At 34.9% G+C, this 21,687-nt stretch overlaps 1 protein-coding gene across 1 annotated transcript; it reads left to right on the top strand.

The window, feature by feature from the left end:
- The first annotated feature begins 5,710 nt into the window (after positions 1-5,710).
- LOC117911367 (polyadenylate-binding protein 2-like) lies at positions 5,711-21,427 on the top strand. The gene is made up of 9 exons (XM_034825712.1): positions 5,711-6,289; positions 12,389-12,507; positions 12,627-13,283; positions 13,380-13,457; positions 13,549-13,638; positions 13,980-14,117; positions 19,931-20,110; positions 20,211-20,414; positions 20,957-21,427. Exons 1-9 carry the CDS (start codon positions 6,040-6,042, stop codon positions 21,185-21,187), a joined length of 1,947 nt encoding a protein of 648 aa, XP_034681603.1. The 5' UTR covers positions 5,711-6,039; the 3' UTR covers positions 21,188-21,427.
- The last annotated feature ends 260 nt before the right edge of the window (positions 21,428-21,687 follow it).

Here is a 21,687-nt window from a genome sequence, read left to right as displayed (position 1 = left end):
AGTTGTTAGTTGGTTAGATTTCCCTAAATAGGGAATCGGGTTACTCGTCTATTTATCTATTCTCATCTTAGCCAAAAAAACAAAAAAACAAAAAAAATTAATGTGGCAGGAAGAGTATAAGAAATTCTCATGTCTGTACTTAATTTTTTTTATTAAAAAAAAAATCATTTTTCTTATTTTTAAAATTTAAATTTTATTAAAAATAAATATATTAGAAATTATTATAATTTATTTTTATGAAAGTAATATTTTGTTTATATTAAAAAAGTTGAAAAAAATAAGTCAAATAATTTTTTATTTAAAATTATGTATAATTAGGCAACAACATAAACCGACATCATTGTCATCCTTGTTGTCCCTAAAAAAATAACTATGTACAAGAATAAATTAATCTCATCATAATGGTTTTCATGATATTTCTCCTGCACACAATCTCTATTTATCTTTGTAAGCAAAAAACTTTACGAATTCTATACGAATATGAATTCTTAAATAAGACTTTTAATTGAATTATTTCATTGTAAGTAAAATTCAGAAAACAAAAGTTCTTTGAATGCTCAATCACAAATAATTCAATGGCTCAAAAAAGAGGTAGAATTTAGTATTGTAGGTTGCGTCATGACTCATGAGAATGATGATTTCCAAGCACGCTTTTAATAAACTACTTGATAGAATTAAGTCTACGGATGATATTTCTACTACAAGAATTAAATTTTTGGGCCACATTTTAACTATCATCATCGAGCTAGAGCTTTAAAGGCTTTGATTTCAATGATATAAAATTATTTGAAAACTTCAAAGAGATGGGTGTTTCAAAAGTATGTTTGGGCAAATGATTTTAAAATAATTTCCTGTTTTTAAAAAATAAAAAATTACTTTTGAAATTTTATAATATTGATTGTTGTTTTCTAAAAATAATTTTTAAAAATAAAGTGAAAAAGATAATAATTTTCAAATAAGGAATAAAGGTTGCTTTTAGTATTATTTTTTTTAAGAAAGAAAATTATGAGGAAATGAAAAGGATTTTTTTAAATATATATAATAAAAAATGAATAAAGTAAAATATAATTATCCTCCTTTGATTTCTCTTTGCACAGTTCTCTTCGATTATCCATATATTCCTTGTTTTAGCTCTAATGCATGTACTATTTGAAGCGTTGAACTCCTAACTCCTAAGCTTCGAAACAAGATATAGCATTCCCAATAATAACTTTGGAAATTACTCTAAATCTTACCTCAGAGTCATAGTATATGTTGCAGTTAGATTTTTAGCTCCAATTTGAATGTTTGAACTTCAAGGTATGTTCTTCAACCTGGTTTTTCATATTTGCTTGATCTCCAACTCTTTTCATAACTTTCATTTCTCATTTCTCATGCTATGAATTACCCCATTTTCATTTGTCAAAACTTTCCTCATACTTCACACTCTTGGAGCTCGTTTTAAACATATCTAGTCTCTTCTCTACCATGATTGAAAGTGATTTCTTTAACTTGCATCTTTTTCATCATTTAAGTATGAGATTTAACTCAAGATATATGTTAGATCCATGGTTAGGGTTTTAACAATAATTCAACTTAAGTTAGGTGAGTTGAACCTTTGTATTTTCATAATTCCTTTCTATATATGTCATCAAAGCATAATTTCTAGCTTCAATCACATCTGCATGTTCAACTCATCTCTAATGCATTAATGTGCATTGCCCCACACCTTGGAGCTCAACCTCGTGCCATGCCAAGGCACCCATGACACATTAGGTTTGTTGTCTATGTATGTACCACCATGTTTGCCTCAGTCAAGTTTCTACAATGACAACCTATGTTGTATCCAAGTCCTTCTTGGTTGAAGCAATGAGTCATGACATTGCACTCATGGCTTGTCATTCTCATGCATAAAGCATTGCACTCCTGTCCCATGTATCAACCACATATCTAAGTTGGTTATGTTGCTATAGCATCACCATGTCATGCTTTCCTTAGTGCTGCAACATGCCTTAGCATTGCACCTATGGCCTAGATAGTTGCCTTGGTACACAAAGTTGAGCACCTTTATGCCAACATCGGGAAAAAAGAGGTTGGACCACTCCTCATGCCATTATGGCCACAAGTTACATGCCACACATGTCGTAGAACCCATGTGTGTGTACTAACATTCTCATCTATGTGCCATGACTATGCTTTGATGCCCCATTGGTGCAACTAAGACCTTGTCTTGGTATCCACATTTATTAGAAAAATTAGGCTAATACAACCTAAAGTAATCACCCTAGACGGAGGGTGAATAGGATGATGGTCTTTTTTTGAAAATTTAAATTATATGAATGCAATAGACAATTATATGCAAATAGATAATAAAACAATATAAAAATAATTGCAAATAAAATAAAAGAGTAGGAAATAGAGAATGCAAACACAAGATTTTTATAGTAGTTCGATGCAACTCGACCTACATCCATTCTACTCTAGTTTCAATCCCAAGCTTGAAGTTCTATTATTTCAAGGCTTCCAAACCAAGCCTTCAAGCAATACAATTGGATTATGGTTCTAATTCACCCTCTTGCACTTTTGGCTCCAAGCATCCTTTACAATCCTCAAGAGATATCTCACTCTTGAAACAACCCCTTAAATGATACCCCACACTTGAGAATCCCTAAGTGATACCTCACACTTAGATTCTTCCTTTCAAAGATTTACAAATAATTTCATAAAATCCTAGTACAAAACTTTAAGTTTAAATGTACAAGAAAAACTAGGATTAAATGGTATACTAAAAATATGCAAGTTTTAGAATAATAGTGCACTAAAAAACACTCTCCCAAGGTTCAAATATATTTAAGAAATGTTTAGGAAGGTTAAACTTTTAAATAATGAAGATTGAAGTTTTTTTTATAGAGAAAAAAACTAGACTGGCCGTTGGGGGTTCGATTGGTCGAGTTAGGGGTCAACCGGTTGACTAGCCGTTAACATTTAATACTTAGCAGGTGACCGTTGAACCTCGATTGCCCCTTGACTAGACCTCGACCAATTGAGGTTCAACCTTGACTGATTGAACAAGCGTTCTAGAAGAGAAATAAGATTTTTGCACCCCCGGTTGAGCTGAATAGGTTGACCAATTTCTCATCTGGTTCAACTAGTTAAGCTGTTTTTAGTTCAACAACCATCATTTTCAATTTAAAACCTTTTAAACAAGTTTGGAAAACATTTAACACAAGGTTTTAGTTGAAAAAAATAATGAAATCATCCAATTTTAAAGGATTTAAAACCAAATTAGTTTTGAATGATTTTAGTGCATAAATTAAGAATGTAATGCATGAAAAACCTAGTACACCAACAACTTTACAAAGAGATCCTATGAAGTTTAGGTCTTAAAAAACAATTCTCTTTGAGGACTTCTTCTTATTGATTTCCCTTTGACTTGATTGTCTTTGTGATTGCTACTTTGAAAATCCTCTTACCTAATCACACTTAAAATATGATCATTAGTTTCAAACCTTATTTTGTTATCATCAAAATTGAAATTAATCAAACCTTGGTTTCACAACCTTGAGTCACCTACTTCTCCTTCTTCAAGACCATTTTTAACAGATTTTGAAGTTCCTAGAAAAGACATCAATTATGCTTAAAGAGGAATAATAGATTATTTATTAATCAAATAAAACCATGTAAGCCTTGCATCAAGTATGGTTTGTTGTTGTGCATGTGGCCTGCTTGCTATGCATAGGAGTGCATAGACGGGTTGGTGGTGTGTGATGGTAGTGTGCGCAACCTAGTGTAGGGGCATTGTGCGCATGTGCACTTGCTGCATGTGACCTGAGCGTGGTACGCCACTGCTACGCATAAGTGTTGCCCTAACTAGCCACACCTTGTCCACTTTCCCTTAGAACCTCTAGTTCTACCTTGTTTCCTTCCCATGACCCTCATGGATGCAAACCCTATCCATAAGGCCCTTCATGTTGCAGTCTGAGTCAAGGGACAAACACAACCTTCCAATATCCTATAATAACAACACGCTATAATTCATTTAAAGACATGAAATTTCACTTTCACACACACACATACAAAGATATATAACATTTCCTTTGTCTATGGTCATGGATACTTGTATTTTAGGAATTCTTACCCTAAGATATCACACCATAATTCATTTAGAGACATGAAATTTCACTTTCATACACACACACACACACATGTGTATATATATATATATATATATATATATATATATATATATATGTATATGTATATATAAATATAACATTTCCTTTGTCTACAATCATGGATACTTGTATTTTAGGAATTCCTACCCTAAGATATTTGTTTATCCTCATTATATTTATGAATGGATCTTTCCAATGGTGTTTTGGGTATTTCATCACACGGTTTTTTTTTTTTTACCATTTTTCCTTTAAAAACTCACATATGAATTGTTGTTCTCCCTATTATTTGTTTTCAAGTCACCCATTATGATGCCTTGAAACTAAATTTTTAGTGTCTCCAATACTCTCAATGTTGCTAATGCTGCAAATTTCGATTAATCTCAGAATATATCATAATAAAGAGTATTTATCAACTATGAGCAATAGTTTCCAACAATTCAAATAATATTAGTGTTATTCAATTATCACATAAGATTAGAATTTTCTTAATGATAAATAACTTCAATATATTGATTGATTAGACAATTCACATGTGAGGTATAATTATCATTTATGAAACCAAATATAATGCAAAAGTAACTTTCCTACCTATTAAGTAATTTAACTTATCCTCGACTTTTAGGTTCGTCTCCTTTAATTTCTTTTCCTTCTACAATTACAAACATGAAATGGTACTAAAGTAGGACCTACGACAATGAAAAATGACTTTTCAATAAAGGCTTGAGTTATCTTAGAATTAGTCATGCTAGGATCTCAAATGGGAATCCAAATTTGAAACATACTAGAACAACTTCTAACTCTAGACTATTAATCTACATGTATTAAAAAAATTCTAGTATTCTTCAACTAAGGAATTTTTAAAGAACAATCCCAATAATAATAATAATAATAATAATAATTTAAAGGTCTTTTTGGTGGAATCTTTCCAGTCTATTGATTTTAATTTACTTTTATTTTCTTTATTTTTTTTCTCTCATATTTTCCTTTAATTTTTTTAAAAATCAAACACGACCTAAAATTCAATCTCTAGAGCAAGCAAAAATAATATTTCTATTAATATTTACTAAATATTACAATTCCCTAGCACACTTGTTTGTGCTACTAGGATAGGTACCATATCATTTTCCTATACTTGGAAAAAAGGTTTTATTTTTATTTTTATTTATTTTTTAATTATGGAAATTAAACAAAAACCGGCTTAAGCTGGTAATCAGTTATGGATTCAAAAGAATCAAAACATATCATTAATACATGATTCAACTAAATTTTATATCGTACTTTACCTCCAAAGCCAACTCGCACTCACGCGCGTTCAGAGCATTTAATTCCTTCCAAGTTCCAACTATCGATCACGCATGACACGCGCCTTTGAAGCGCTTGGAAAAACCACCAGTGTTCCGCAGAACCTCGGAGCACCCTTATCTACAATCAGCAACCGTTAAAATCCAGCCTACTTGGTCGCGTGGGGTCAAATCCAGATCCTACGGCTGAGATTCCGCCTATAGATCATCCTAGGGTTTGAACCGACCCACGCAAGTATTTAATCGTCACCGCCTCCAACCGCTGCTGCAGTGCAGTTGAACCTGCCCTCAAAAGCTCTCACTTTCTTCTCCGCTGCCGTCGCCGGGGACGACCTCCTCTGTCATCCGTCGGACCTCCGACCATTTATCTCTGCCTATCCTTCCCTCTCCTCCCTGAAAAGAAAACAAAAAAGAAAATTTCTACGAGTCTTCGTGTGCGTTCCTTTTGAATCAGTCGTACGGTGTAGTTTCTTTCTCTCTAGGGTTTGGTTTTATCAATAACAGAGGAGGGGGAAGAGAAAAAAGGACAAAAAAAATATAAAATTGTGAGCAAAAGAGAAAATTTTTTTGGCTGTGTTGTTGAGATGGCGGCACAGGTTCAAGTTCAGCCTCAGGGTCCGGGACCCGCTCCCAACGGCGCGGCTGGCGCCGGTGGCAATCAGTTCGTAACGACGTCGTTGTATGTCGGCGACCTGGAGTTTAATGTCAACGATTCGCAGCTGTACGATCTGTTTAGCCAAATGGGAGCGGTGGTTTCCGTTCGGGTTTGCCGCGACTTGAGCACTCGAAGATCACTCGGTTATGGTTATGTTAATTATAGCAATCCCCAAGACGGTTAGTAGCATGGATTTTGATTGATTGATTTTTCATTTATTTTTTGGTTATTTTGAAAATACATCTGAATCAACATGCTTATATTGATGCCTAATATGTGAATTGATTCTTTATTTCTATTTGCAATTTTTTATTTGAATGGATTGATTGAAGATGGGGGAGGGGGGATTTTTGCTAGATTTTTCTGGCTTAGGGTCTTATGTCTCAAGTGGAAACTTAGTTTAAGGCAACTAATTGACATAATGTGAATCCCATACTGGAAAGAAACTGAAATTGTTGTTTTCATGGGATGCCTAATTTAAAGATGCGATTGAAACAAAACTTTGATTCTGTTTTATATTGGAGAATGGAGAAGATGTTTGATGCATCCAATGGGGGGAAGGTAGTGTATACAAAACAATTTCAGATATTAACTACACCGGTTGTTGTAGTTCTAAATCAGGGTATGGGGTGTGTGGAATTTAGCTTTGAATTGAATTGAACTTCTCTTACCCCAGAACACAAATTGCTTTGTTAATGATACATTACGTGAATATATCAGCAGAAGACATAACAAACAAAATGTGTAATTCTTAACATAGTTGTATATAATTGATGATAGAAAATATGAAGTCACTCTTAGGCTGCATTCATTATCTTGAGATATCACCTCCCACAGAATACAATGTCTATGTTAATGATTGGTTTGTCGTTAGATAAAGATCTGGAAATCACATCTCAGATCAAGTGTTTGATATTTTAAAAAAGTAAAACAAATGTTGGACTGGAACACTCCAGTGCTTTGGGTACTACGGATCCTCTGCCTACCATTAAAAAGTAAAACAAAAATTTTACCCCTGGTGTTATCTATTTAGAAAAACAAAAAACATGAAACATTTCTCATGTTAAGCATTATTTGGAGACTACTTTGAACTTATTTCTATCGGATGAGTTTTTGTTCATTTATTAATGATATTAATAATTTTAAGTATTGCATATTAAATTGATTATAAATCAGGTCATATATTAACCATATGAAATAATATATCAAATTATATTACATTATCTCATCATTAAATATGTAAAATTATTTTATATAAAATAAAAAAACATCAAATTATATTGTAGCTTCTTGTTACCTTAATTATGTTGTGTATATAAATATAATTTTGTATCACAAAATAAAAAGTATGAGATGGAAAGAACTTGAATAAATTAAAAAGAGATGGAGGAAAGTAAGAGGAACTGAGATTCCTATCAAAAAAAAAAAAAAAAAGTAAGAGGAACTGAGATTTCTGATCCATGAGATAAGTATATTTAATCTTTCCATTGAGATTTAATGGGATATGAGAAAAACTTGGGATAAACTATTGAGTTGTTAATAAAATATGGGGTAAATGGGAATTATATATCATGTTCCATGTTCTTATCCCACATTGTTTTAACGATAGCAGCTCATTAAGTGTTACTGTTTTGTTTTTATTAAATTTAAAACTTCAATGTATAAATGAATGATAACTTTACAGGGTGGATCTTATAATTTTGCATTTGATGCACCTAACAAGCCTTTGTAGGAACATAGAAGAGAGAAGAAAGTTTACCAAGTGGACATCAAGGAGAGGGACATCAAAATTGACTAGCAAAAATGTATTAGCTTGATATGCTACGGATTAGATGGAGTCAATGGTGCTTCTTCGTGTGCTTACAATTCTGTTCCAACAACAGCCTACCAGATCTTTTTTAAGAAAAAAAATGGAAATAACTTCTCTATGGAAAATTGAACAGCAAAAAGAAAGTATTGGCTTAATATGGTAGATCATTTGAAGTAAAGGGTGCTTACAATTCCATTCCAACACTACCCTTACTGGATCTTTTTAACCAAAATGGAAACAACATCTCCTTTGTGGGTAAAGCCCGCAAAAAGTCTTGGAAGGCGGCCCATTATGTATCTTTTTGGATGGTGTGGAAGGAAAGGAGCATGCTAACGTTTGATAATTAGGAGTTTTTAGTCCAAAGGATGAAAAATTCTTTTGTTTGTAATTTGTGGTCTTGGTCTAGGGTGTTTGTAGATATGGACCCTATTTCTCTTGTTAGCTTTGTTGATTGGCTAGGTTCTAAGTGAGGCTGGGTGATATTTTTTGTTTCTCTCCCTCTCCCACTTGGGTGAGCATTTGGATGGCCGATGTATACTTCTTGTATACTTTAGGATGCTGTTTTGACATTTCCTTTTTTATTTATATATGCTATTTGTTCTTACCTATTAAAAAAAACATCTCTATGCAAAGGAATCTAGTTCCGTGATAGTCAAGCCCAAGAATGATCGAAATGTCTACAGAATAGGCAAGTGCCACTGTTTACTTTAAAACAAGTGATGTTCAAACATATTTTTGCCCTCGTGTGCCAAAGAATGGATGACTTTTGAACATGGAATTACAAATTTAACCTTATCATACCAATAAATCAGGTCCAAAGTAATGGATTCAGTCAAGCCCAACCCACCCTTTTGGGACAGGTTTTAGTTGATCAACTTGACCTTACATTCACCCCAATTGTTCAGATTGGAGAGAGAGAGGAGGGAGAGAGACCCAGAACCTACATGGTTCCTTTATTCTTCCATGCCAAACCCAGAAACTCATTTCACACCTGACCCAAAACTTCAACAAAACCATTGCTTGATGGACAAAAGACTAGGTAAGAGCAATTTGCAACACATACCTATGCAGGGACAATTACACGCTTCACAAGTACACATGTAAATCAATCCTCATTCCTCATGCATACATCCCTAGACAAATCATATATATAATTTTGTGAGCTATGTCAGTCTTCCTCTTCCTAATTCTTGTTTGGGTTTTTGTTCAAATTCTTTTCTTCTTGTCATCAAAATTATTTGTCATGTTTTGAAATTTCTCTAGCTCATATAGTTCTTAATGCTTTAATAATGGGGAAGTTCAGACAATGGTTCATTATTCTGCCTTCTCCTTCTTTTATCTTCAAATTCATGGGAGAACCTTACCTTTTAACTCCTTTATTATTTTTCATTATTGATTTCTTATTCACTAGTGGGAGGTTGGGTTTTTCTGAGTCAGGCTTTGTGCAAAATGGCTTGGGTTTGGCCTCAAACTAACTCAATACGCTTCTTTCATATATGATGAATCATCCAACAATTCTTTTGCAATCTATTGTGAAGATTAAAGCCTGTCCAAATTATTTGCCTTTTCATTTCTTCTTGGCCATAAACTAGGTTGAGCATCAATTCCTAATATTTGTGTTATGAATATTTAGAACTCATCATAAAATAATTGGTGGTATAGCATTGCTCTCAACATGATCATGTGAACAACAAGAAAGTAAGTAATATGAAGTATCACGTATTATAACTATATCTATACTTGTATTAAAGAAAGTAATAGGTTTGTACAAAAGGAGGAAGGATGAGAAATTTTTTTAGAAAGGAGCATCATAACTAATTGAATGATGTGATACATTTATAGTGAAAATTGATAATTAACGAATGGATTACATGAGATTTACGACATGTGCAAATTGTGTGCAATTTCTTAACTAAGTCAAAAGAAATATTTTTTACTCTTGAGCACTTTCATTTCTCAACAAGAATATATGGATCATGTGATTCATTGCTTAGTATATTGTGAAGTATCACTTCATAATTGAAAATGATATAAACCCATTAGGGTAGCCTAGTTGGTTGGAAGTATGATTCCAGTAGGCAGCACATGGTCCTGGGTTCGAATTGTCATTGATGATATCTTGAATTCATTCGATGCTAGTTGTTTTGGGGTTGTCAACACCCCGAGGTTTGGGTCCCCATGGAGAGTTCTAAGGGCGTGGCCATAAAAAGTTCGTTATAAAAAAAATAAAAATGAAAATGATATAAACAATAAATAACATGGAATATAGAGCATGTGCAAATCATGTGCAAATCATGTGCAATACCCTTGTACATGTATCTCTATAGGTGTGGTGATATCCCTTATATTTGATTTGGCAAAGTTTGAGAACACCTTATGCAAACACTATTTTAGCGTCAACTAGATCACCTACTTGATCCTATGACTGAAATTTTGGGTCCAAATCATCCTAGGATTTAAACCATCCCACCTAGCTATTTAAATCTCCACATACCATTTTTTTGATAAGTAAAGTATTTTCATTTTTTAAACCTTCACATACCATGTCGATAGTGCAATTGAAAGTACTCACTCTAAAACCATCACCCCCCATTTCTGTTTTTTTGTCTTATACTTCCTTCTCGGCAACATCAACCCTATTCAATCCTCATTCAAACCTCTCAGAAAATATTTCCACCTATCATCCCCATTCATTATTCATAGAAAAGAAAAAGAAACAATCTATGAGGGCTTTTGTGTATTTTGTTTGATTCCATCAAATTATGCCATTTTCTTTGTGCTAGGGTTTGGTTATATCCATAAAAAGAGGAGAGGAAAGGAAAGAGGGGGGGAACTTCAAAAAAGAGAACTGAATTTTTTAAGAGTGGGTGGTGAAATGGCAGAGGTTCAAGATCATGAGGGTCTTCTATCTGGTACAAATGATGAGCCAAACATTGGACCTAGCAGGTTTGCATCAGCATCATTGTATGTGGGAGATCTGGATTTGAATGTGACTGATTCCCAGCTTCACGATCTCTTTAGCCAATTAGCTCAGGTGGTTTCCGTTAGGGTTTGTCGAGACTCGACCACTCACAGATCACTTGGTTATGGTTATGTTAATTATACGGACCTCGAAGATGGTTAGTTGTGTAAATTTGCTTTATTTGTTTTGGTTTTCTTAATGTGTTGTTTAGATCTTAATAATTGTGAGGCAAAGGAAAAGGTAACAGAAGAAAGAAAGGAAAAGAAAATGTGAAGGAAAGAAACAAGTTTGAGCCTTGTCAATCTTTTTGCCCTTGCCTATAATTGTGTTCATTTTTTCTTGGACAAATATTAGGAGTTTAAAAATGTTATTTTTCACATTATTTTCATTATATTTCCATTTTCTTCACATTTTCCATCTCAAGCAACAAGAAAAATTGATGTTCTCAATTTGTTTTTGTCCTTTTCCCTCATAGTTTGGAAGATCCCAATGCAGCCTGTTAAATTTTATTTATGTTATTGATATTGATATTCAAAATTTATTTAAATGTGGATTTAATTGTTTAGATTATGTATTTATTTAGTTTCCATCCCTGTTTTCATTTTACTGGCTTGTTTGGATATTTTGGATTTCTATTAAGAGTATAAGTTTCTACCCATGGAACAGAGGGTTGGTCTATGGAAAACAAAAACTTAATGTTACTTTATGATTAACTAGAAGTGCAAGAGTGAATAGTTAATTGATACAATTTGAACTTCACATTGTAGAAGTGAGAGATTGGTAAGAAGAAGGCAGAAGTGAGATATTGTCATTTAAAGGTGACTAACTGACTTCTCTGAATGTGTTGTTCTGTTCTTACAAATGGAAACATGTTTGATAAGTGGCCACTGCTTAAGAGCATATTGCTGAGTATTTTGAGGTGAACTTGGTGAACTAAGCTCCTCTTGGATCTTTGAAGGAAGGAGAGGGAAGAAAGAAAGAATCAGGAATGGTTTCCCTTGTTAAAATTTTCCTTATTGTATATTTCGTTCCTTGTCCTTATTCTCTCTCAGAGGAGATAATATGGCCCATTTACATTGTGGAAAGAATGAGTAGACAATACCTTGTAAGACAATATCTTCTTGTTGTCAGACTGCTTTTTTCTTTTCTGTTTGGACATTTCTTGGATACTTTGTGTGCACATGGGTTGCACCCTCTTTTTTTGTTGGGCATTTATTCTAATGCAATTACCCTAATTTCCTATAAAAAGGTTTCTTTTTTCTTACATACAACACAGAGTATAACTGCTTTTCCAAGCTCCAAAGATAGGAAACAATATGAGAGTTATTAATAATTTCTAAGATAACTTGTTACATGTGATAGATTGATGGTTTTGTATATAAGTTCCATGAGATATTATGTTTTTATTTTATTTTATTTTTCTTAGTTATTATGAACTGAGGTAAAAATTTCCCAATCTTCTTTTCAATTTCTGTTTCTTACATATTTTAGTTTATATTTTGACAGCTGCAAGGGCATTGGATGTGTTGAATTTCACTCCTCTCAATGGAAAGCCAATTAGGATTATGTATTCCCATCGTGACCCTAGTATCCGCAAAAGTGGAACTGGAAATATATTTATTAAGGTATTAATATCTTTTGGTTTTGTGCTTAATGCATGTGGTCTCACTTAGATTGAAAGGGTTTTTCAGGTTTCATTTGTTTTGTTTCCTGACCAAGTTAACACATGCTTTGAACTTGCCAGAATTTGGATAAAGGGATTGACCACAAAGCATTGCATGACACTTTTTCCGCATTCGGTAACATCCTCTCATGTAAGGTAGCCACTGATGCATCTGGAATGTCAAAAGGCCATGGTTTTGTACAATTTGATAGTGAGGAGGCTGCCCAGAAAGCAATTGACAAGCTGAATGGCATGCTTTTGAATGATAAGCAAGTTTTTGTGGGACCTTTTGTTCGTAAGCAGGAACGGGAGAGTACAATCAACAAGGAAAAATTCAATAATGTCTTTGTGAAAAATATCTCTGAAGGAATGACAGAAGAAGATCTGACGAGAATTTTTGGTGAATTTGGGCCAATCACTAGTGTTGTGGTGATGAGAGATGGTGATGGAAAATCAAAGTGCTTTGGATTTGTCAACTTTGAGAATGTGGATGATGCTGCTATGTCTGTTGAGGCTCTTAATGGGCAGAAATTTGATGATAAGGAGTGGTATGTTGGGAAGGCCCAGAAAAAATCTGAAAGGGAAATTGAATTAAAAAGTCGATTTGAACAGAATATGAAGGAGGCAGTTGACAAATTTCAAGGAGCAAACCTCTACATCAAAAATTTAGATGATAGCATTGGTGATGATAAACTAAAGGAATTGTTTGCTCAGTTTGGTACAATTACTTCATGCAAGGTCTGTAGCATCTATTTCTTGAACAGGAAAATACCTGCATAAGCAATCCTTTTAATCTATTTGCTGAAGCTTTGTATTCCTTTGATATCTCGACAGGTTATGCGAGATCCCAATGGTTTAAGTAGAGGATCAGGGTTTGTTGCATTCTCATCTCCTGAGGAGGCATCTAGAGCTGTGAGTTGTTTTGATTGTGTGTGTTGGTGAAAACCTTTACATATTTTTCCTCTTATAAAAAAAAATAATATATATTTCTTTGTTTTGATAGCTTGCTGAGATGAATGGCAAAATGGTTGTTAGCAAACCTTTATATGTTGCCCTTGCGCAACGTAAAGAAGATAGAAGAGCAAGGTTGCAGGTATTTATGTTTTTGTTTTTTCATTGTTTTGAACTCTCAACTAACTGGAATTGAACAGAAAAGGATGGTACTGATTATAATGATGTTGCAACATATAAATGCTGTGTGCTTTTCTCCTAGAATACCTAAATTCATTTTCATATGGGCTATTTGCCAAAAAGAATGGGAGACACATGCAATGAGTTAGATTTTTTACCCTGCACCATCTTCTATGTTGAGAGTGTTGGAAGCGTTTCTCATGTGAGCACATGTCAAATGAGCATTATAGTCATGGGATTATTCTGATGCCTGGTAGTTGTGTGGTTCTTCATGCTTAGCCAAATTTCCATTTGCTTTTTCAGGCTCAATTTTCTCAAATGCGTCCTGTTGCAATGCCACCTTCTGTTGTTCCTCGTTTGCCAATGTATCCACCCAGTGGTCCTGGTCTTGGACAACAAATGTTCTACGGTCAAGCGCCACCTGCTATTATTCCTCCTCAAGTAATCCTTTTCTCTTGACATTTGCATCTTTAGCATTTTTGGTTCCTTTATTGGATATATTATAAAAGTTCATAGCATTCTTTGGATCATTTAAATGAGCATTCTTATCTGAAAGTTCTGTTTGGTTAAGGAATTTGGGTAGATGCTTTCCTCTGTTTCATAGAGCTCATCCATTGAGAAGCTGTGGTGCCATATATCAATTTCTTGTTTGTGCATGTAGTTTGAGATAAATGCCAAGCGTTGCTTATTAATGGTGATTTGATGACATTATTTTCCAGAAGAAGGGAATTAATACTGAGTTTTTTGTATGACAGTACAGTTCTAATCTGACGTTTGAAAAAATGCATTGATTTTACTTTGCTTGAGCACTTCTGTTGGTTGGTTAGGGAGTGAATCACTGTGTTAAGCTGAAATCTCTGATGACCTTGTGAAACAGGGGTCTGGGTATATAGATGGTTAAGGTGGTTTTTTCTTTTATATTATCAGTTCTTAACCACTCCTCCAACTGGCCTGTAGTAGCTCTCTCTGTCAGTTGTGTACTTCCCATCCTGCTGAAAGGGTTTAGACCAGTGTTTTGAAAAGCATTGTTGAGGTGTGCCTTGAAGCGCACTCTAAGGTGAGGTGTCCAGAAAACGCCTTGAGGCGTTGAAAAAAAAAAATGCAGCACATGAAAGGCACACACGTTTTGGCCTAAGGCCCTTTTGAGACGCACTCTGCATATGCCTTTTACTCCTCATAGTTAGATGCGTGAGCCTTTTGGTTGTTGAGGTGGCCAACCCAAAAAACAAGAACTTTTGAAGAAAACCTATCATTTAACCCCTAAATCCTCAAACTCTGAAAGAGAAAACAGAATAGAGAAAGAAATTGAGAGAAACCTAACCCTAACTCTCTGCGTCATTGGCTGATTGAAGATCCAACTCTTCTTCGACGATCTCCTTGCTAAGACGGAAGAGCCTACTCCATCCTCACTTTGCGACATCACCCCATGATGATGTTTTGTGGCAGAGCTTCTTCCTTATCTCGAAAGGTGTTGTCTTCTTTTTCTGCGGAGCTTCTCCTCTCAGTCTCACTTCTCTCTCTCTCTCACTTCACCCAACAATCTCACCACACCACTTACACTCGGAACTCTTTTTTAATATTTATATTGTTTTATATTCCTCACTTCACGACCACACATTTGAGTATATTATTTTTGTTTCTTTCCACTCTTTTAATTTTTTTGTCTTACCTCACCACACACTGAATTTTTTTATTCTTTTTTCTCAAATCACCACTTCTCACTTTCTGCCCTCACGCCCACAGTCCACACTCCACAGAAACATGTTTTCATTATTATTGTTATTATTTTTGTTGCTTTTTTGAATGACAAATTGAAATTAAATAAAATAAATTTATTTTGGTTTATTGAATTATCAGATTGCTGTACAATATGGTTACTTTTATAATTCTAATGGATTATTTTTCATGTTTTTTATTGATGCAATTTTATTTAAAATATTTATTAATTACAAAAAATGAGGGTCTCAAAAGGCTTATGCCTCAACACTTTGAGGCTTACACCTCGCCTCATGGACACAAAAATGCCTTGCCTTATGCTTTTGCCTTTGAAAACTTTGATTTAGACTCCTCCATGTGTTAAGCTTTGACTAATGAAACATTTGGCTTGTAAGCTTAGATTGATTGTAGGTTATGTGGTGTTTGCTAATCAAAATGCAATTTTTGGGGCAAGCAAACCAACTTGCCTAAAAGATATGGACCTACAATGTATATCTTATTAATATCTCCCTCACTCATGTGCTGTAATTTTAGATAAGTAGATGCGAAATATGGTTAGAGAGGCTTGAACTAGAGACTTCTAGTTAATTATAACTATGATACCATCTTAAGCAGCTAATAGTCACAAATAAATAGATAGGGAAAGACTCAAACTCAAGACCTCCAAGTAACTAGAACTTTGATACCGTGTCAAGTGATTAACATTCCTAGAAGCTTTAGCTATCATGATATAAGCCCACAATGTATACTAGATTAATATTGTCAATCTACAAAAAAAAAGGGAGAAAACAATTAGTTTTTTGGCCTTGTGGGAGGGAGGATTAAAGTAACTTTATTTTTATTTTTTTTATAAGTAAGAGAGTTTATTAATAAACGCTAAAAGCACACAAGAGTACACGAGTCCTATACAAAGAGCACCAAACAAAAACAAGAAAGAGGGTACACAAATACTCTCTTCCTCATCCAAGACCCAACCGATCTATAGAATCAACCAAATGAGTATAACTTTTGCCTATATACACCCTAACCCATAGAGAAATTGTTAAGGGAAATATTTTAGCCTTTGATCTAACAATTCCTCACATTCAAAGAATCTCTTATTTGTTTCCTTCCAGATTGTCCAAAAAATACGAGGAGCAACTCTCCAAGCCTTACTACGCCTTCTGTTTACAAAAGAGTCATGCCAACCTAGGAGAGTCTCCCTAGGCGACTCATATATAACCCACCAAATATAAAAAATGAAGAACATCAGCTGCCATAAGATTCTCGCCTTGTCACTATGAAGGAGGATATGATCAATAGACTCATGACTCCTCTTTACACAATGCACACCTATTTGTCAATGTCCACTCTCTTCTTTGAAGCTAATCCAATGTCAATACCTTTCCCTAGCAAGCCTCTCAAGTGAAGAAACTCACCTTCGAAGGAATCCACGAGTTCCATATTATCTTTAAAGAGAAAAGGATGGTATAATTTGTCTCCAACATAAAGTAAAGCCCTCTTACAAGGAAGACCCCTTTGTTATCTCCCTTCCAAACTACTCCATCCTCCTCCTCCCGCTTCATTTTTTGTCCTTGGACTTTAGATGGGAATCGTTCCATGACACCTAACTCCGAATCATTCTGGTTCCTAACAAAATGGAAGTTTCGATTTCCTCTTTCTCCATGTTGCTTCCAAAAATCAGCTACCCATGCCTTTTTCAAATCAAATAGGGCAAACAAGGAAGGGAAAGCCTCACATAAGGGCTCCTCACTGCACATCTTTCCAAAACTTCACCCTCCTCCCATTACCCACCGCAAAGGAAATCTTCGTTTTAAAAAATTTTCACCCGCTTCCCAATCTCTTTCCAAAATCCAACCCCATAGGAATCTCTCACCGCTATTGACCTATAACCTCCTTTTTCCTCCCCAAACTTTCCCCTTATGATTTTCTTCCACAATGAATTTCTTTCACTAGAGGGATCACCAACACCATTGCAAAGAATGGCCATATTGATCAAAGGAAGAGAATGAACACCTAGTCCTTCTTTCAATTTTGCTTTACAAATGGTTGACTACTTGGCTAAGTGTATTTTATTCTCTAAGGTCCCTCCTCCTCATAAAAAATCCCTTTGAATCTTCTCTAATCTCACCCTTACAATTCTTGGGATGGTAAAGTAACCTTTTTTGGGATTGTAGCTTTGCTTCTTAGAATTTATATGCACAAGACACTTGTTTCTTTTATCTTGGGTTGTGGTGGAGTGGATTAGATGATTAGATCTTTCAGGGGTGCTTTGATATGGTTGAAATAACTTTTACTATAAAGATAAATTTGGACAAACAAGATGGCATAAGTTGGAGAAGTTGTTATTGCCATCGAGTTGGTAGTTGGGATTAGGGTTGTAATATTTGATATTTGGTGCCTTTGCATCTTATCTTGGGCTATCGAGTTCTCTTTCAATGGAAAAGGTGGTTTGGTAGGCGGTGAGTTATACGGTGGGAGGAATTAGTCAATGCAAAAGTGATTTAAGGGGGTAATTTAAACTTGATTTAAAGCACAATCCTGCTTTAGGCCCAACTTACTTTATGCCCCTTTTTTAAGGTCTTGATCATTAGCAACCATTAGGATGGAATTACTAGAAAGAGGTTTCATTTCATTTGGAGTTGGGAAAGTCTACCTTGTTCTATGTTTATTTTAGACATTATGGAAGTAAAGAAATAGGATGGCCTTCGAAGGCGTAGAAGAATAGGATCAAGCGAATGTGTTACTTTGGAGGGGGCTAGAGTGTATATAGATGATCTTTTTATGACCATAATATGCTTTAGAGATTGGTTGAGCTCCAACAAAGGAGAGGGAGATTGTTTTTTTGTTTGCTCTCTACCTTGTGTTGGCTTGATTTATATACATCGTGTGCTTTGTTGTGCCTTTTTTAGGCACTTTTAATATATTCTCTCATTTTTCCTATATATATATATATATATTATTTATTAATTTATTTAAATAAGCAAATGAGAATATATTAAAAGTGGCTATGAAAAAAATGGGGCACACACCTTATACACAAGTATACATATAAAAAGTAAAAAAGAAACAATCAACAACCACAACCTTAATTTAATACTTAGGGCACAACCACTTATTGAAGTCTATCAAGGATGGGGAATCAGCTTGAATATCATCTTAAAGAGACCCGCAAGACCACATGTATAGGCTGGAAATAAGGCAATCCTTAAGAGATTGGTTTGTGCTTTGCATTTTATGTTCCTTGCAAATTGTCCATAATAGACAAAGAAGAGCTTTTCTTTAAGCATTTCTTCTCTTCTTGGCCACAAAACTCCCATTCCAGCCTATTGGCAAATCCTTCACCAAATAAGGGAGAACCCACAAAGTGCCAAACAAAGAGAATGGAAAGTGCCATTACCCCTTAGATGAGGAGATGGTTAACCGATTCTTTTGCACTTTTTAAACATATAATAATAAGTCACCAAAAACCATCTTGGTCTTTGGTTAGGATCCTTCTCCATGCCACTTCCCTTGCGAAGAAATCTACTTTGGTTGGAGCCCATGAGCCCTAGGCTATCCTTGAGGGGAATGGCACTTCTCTCTCCACCTCCAAGGTAGAGTAGAAAGATTTCACTGAGAATTCTCTAATATATAATATTTGTAATTGTTATATTACAAAATTAGGCAGCAATTTCTGGAGTATCTAACCATGGTTGTCATGCAAGGACTTCAATGTTTAAGTTTCTAAGTCATTCTGATGTTGATGGATCAGTCAACTATGTGGAGAGTAGAATATGTTGTATAATGTTTGAAGCGTTTTTGTTCTTCTAAAGGGTTTTGTTCATGCACTTATTTATCCAGTCTTTTCACTGTTTTTATTTATTCACAAAAGATTATTGGAAATATTATTTAAAGCCATGGATAATTGTTTTTGCTGTTAATGGGGTCTTTAATGTGTTTAGTTATTTATAGTTGGACACATTCGTCTTTTGTTTGTGATTCTTTGTTGTGTTTTCTCTGTATTCATATCTCATTCTTGTATCTAATGAGACAATGATTTAAAAGCATATATTCTTAACTGAACTCATGGTCCTAAATGGCATGGGATCTGGCATCAAGTAGTAGTTATAAGGCATGCAAAACAATGGTGGTGCCTCTCAAGAAAAGAAAAGTGGTGCTAGGATGAGATAATTCTCTAGGTTCAGAAATTTAGTTATGGATAGAGTAGCACTCTGATATTGTTGAAGGGATACAGAACATTACATTTGAAATTATGTCTCAAATAGTTAGCATAAGTATCTGATAAAAAAATAAAATTAGCGTAAGGAGAATAGTAACTTAGAGTTAACAAGCTTATTTATTTATTTATGTTTAAAAAAAATTTCACTCCTTTTGGATCTTCTGGATTGATATGACCTATAAGTTTTTCTCCTCCTTTTCAAATAAATGAAAATTTCTCCATTCATACTTTTTCCTTGAAATGATCCAAGTGCTGGATAAGACGATGCCGGTATTTTAGTAACAAGTTTGGTTTCTATGGGCTTATGTTTTTTCAGCCTGGATTTGGGTATCAACAACAGCTTGTTCCTGGCATGAGGCCTGCTGGGCCTCCTATGCCGAATTTCTTTGTGCCAATTGTTCAACAGGGGCAGCAGGGTCAGCGTCCAGGTGGCAGACGTGCTGGAGCTGTTCCTATGCAACAAACCCAGCAGCAAGTTCCCCTGATGCAGCAGCAGGTTGGTTATCACCTTTTCATTTTCTACTGTTTGATCTGTGATATTAGTTTGTGCATTTAGGATAATATTATGTCTGGTGGCCTGTGTGGATGAGCAGCAGATGCTTCCAAGGGGGCGTGTCTTCCGCTACCCTCCAGGGCGTGGTCTATCCGATGTTCCGATGCCAGGTGTTGCTGGAGGCATGGTTTCTGTTCCATATGATATGGGTGGCATGCCATTGCATGATGCAGCAATATCTCAATCAATACCAGTTGGGGCTTTGGCTACTGCCCTTGCAAATGCTCCTCCTGCTGAGCAGCGGACGGTAAGTGTATATATAATCTTTTGGTTTTCCAGGGGGGTGGTAAAAACATTTTAATTATGCAGTGTGGGGTTACAGAAGCTATGACAGTATATATAGCTTTAACCAAGATACTAGATTTTATGAAATGGATGGATAAGTTCCATTAATGAAAGCCTGGGATTGAATTTCATTTTTTTTTTTTTAATTTTATCAACATATGACAGTTATTAGTGCATGAAGCATGATCAATCAATTGGGCAACTCAAACAAATATGGGTGGCTTTGTTTGATATTACATGCATAGATAGACAAATGATCTGTCTATTTGTGGGCAATATTTTATTGAAGTTGTAATCTAGATTTTTTGAAGTATTTTTAAAAAGAATCATCTAGTAGTCAAATCAATCGGATAACAACCTTTCTATCTGTAAATCCTGTTAATGACAAGCAATGCTTGGAAGTATTATGGTCCTGAAATGATAAGGAAAAACAGTCATGAATTTTTGAATGTGTGATTTTCTGGTTGAATAACTGAATTTGATTTGTTGGGTTAAACTCTGTAGATGCTGGGTGAGAATTTATACCCACTTGTGGAGCAGCTGGAGCCTGAGATGGCGGCCAAAGTGACTGGCATGCTTCTTGAGATGGACCAGACCGAGGTCTTGCACTTGCTCGAGTCCCCTGATGCTCTGAAAGCCAAGGTTGCAGAGGCTATGGAGGTTCTGAGGAATGTGGCTCAGCAGCAGCAGGCTACCAATGCAGCTGATCAGTTGGGTTCTTTGTCTCTAGAATGACCGCCTTTTCTTTCAAAGTTGCTGGACTTGAGATTGGAGATATACTCATTGAAATGCTTGATTTTGGAACCCTTTTTGGTGTGGCTATGATATACTAGTTCTAAGTGAGTTTCTTGATTAGGGAAGACATTGATTGCAGTATAAACTTCTGAAGTTATTTTTTCTGTTGTTTTGAAGAATGTGACCGTTATGTGATACTGTTGGCTTTGCATCTTTGACTATTTACCTCTTTTGCCTTTATATCTTTTGTTTGAAATTATTTCCATGGTATTTATGCTGTCTATATATACTTGAAATGTGCCTCAGCCGGAGTAGAACTTGACCTACATTCTGCTGTTTGAGTTCTAATACCAGCACTTGAAATCAGCAGCACTCTCTCTTGAAAATGTATATGGGTCTATCAAAAACCAGTGTGAACCACAAGAACAGGCAGAAGGAATGGATGAGAGTGTAAGCCATACTGGCCCATATAGATTGAAGATGTTTTTAATTAATTGTAT

Source organism: Vitis riparia, chromosome 3 (genome assembly GCF_004353265.1).
Source record: "Vitis riparia cultivar Riparia Gloire de Montpellier isolate 1030 chromosome 3, EGFV_Vit.rip_1.0, whole genome shotgun sequence".
Lineage (NCBI taxonomy): Eukaryota > Viridiplantae > Streptophyta > Magnoliopsida > Vitales > Vitaceae > Vitis > Vitis riparia.
This window is presented reverse-complemented; position numbering and strand designations above follow the sequence as displayed.

Coding starts and splice junctions, on each gene's coding strand:
- LOC117911367 (XM_034825712.1), top strand. CDS start 6,040: ATGGCGGCACAGGTTCAAGTTCAGCCTCAGGGTCCGGGACCCGCTCCC. Junction 13,458..13,548: donor CTGAGGAGGCATCTAGAGCT/GTGAGTTGTTTT, acceptor TTGTTTTGATAG/CTTGCTGAGATGAATGGCAA. Junction 13,639..13,979: donor ATAGAAGAGCAAGGTTGCAG/GTATTTATGTTT, acceptor TTGCTTTTTCAG/GCTCAATTTTCTCAAATGCG.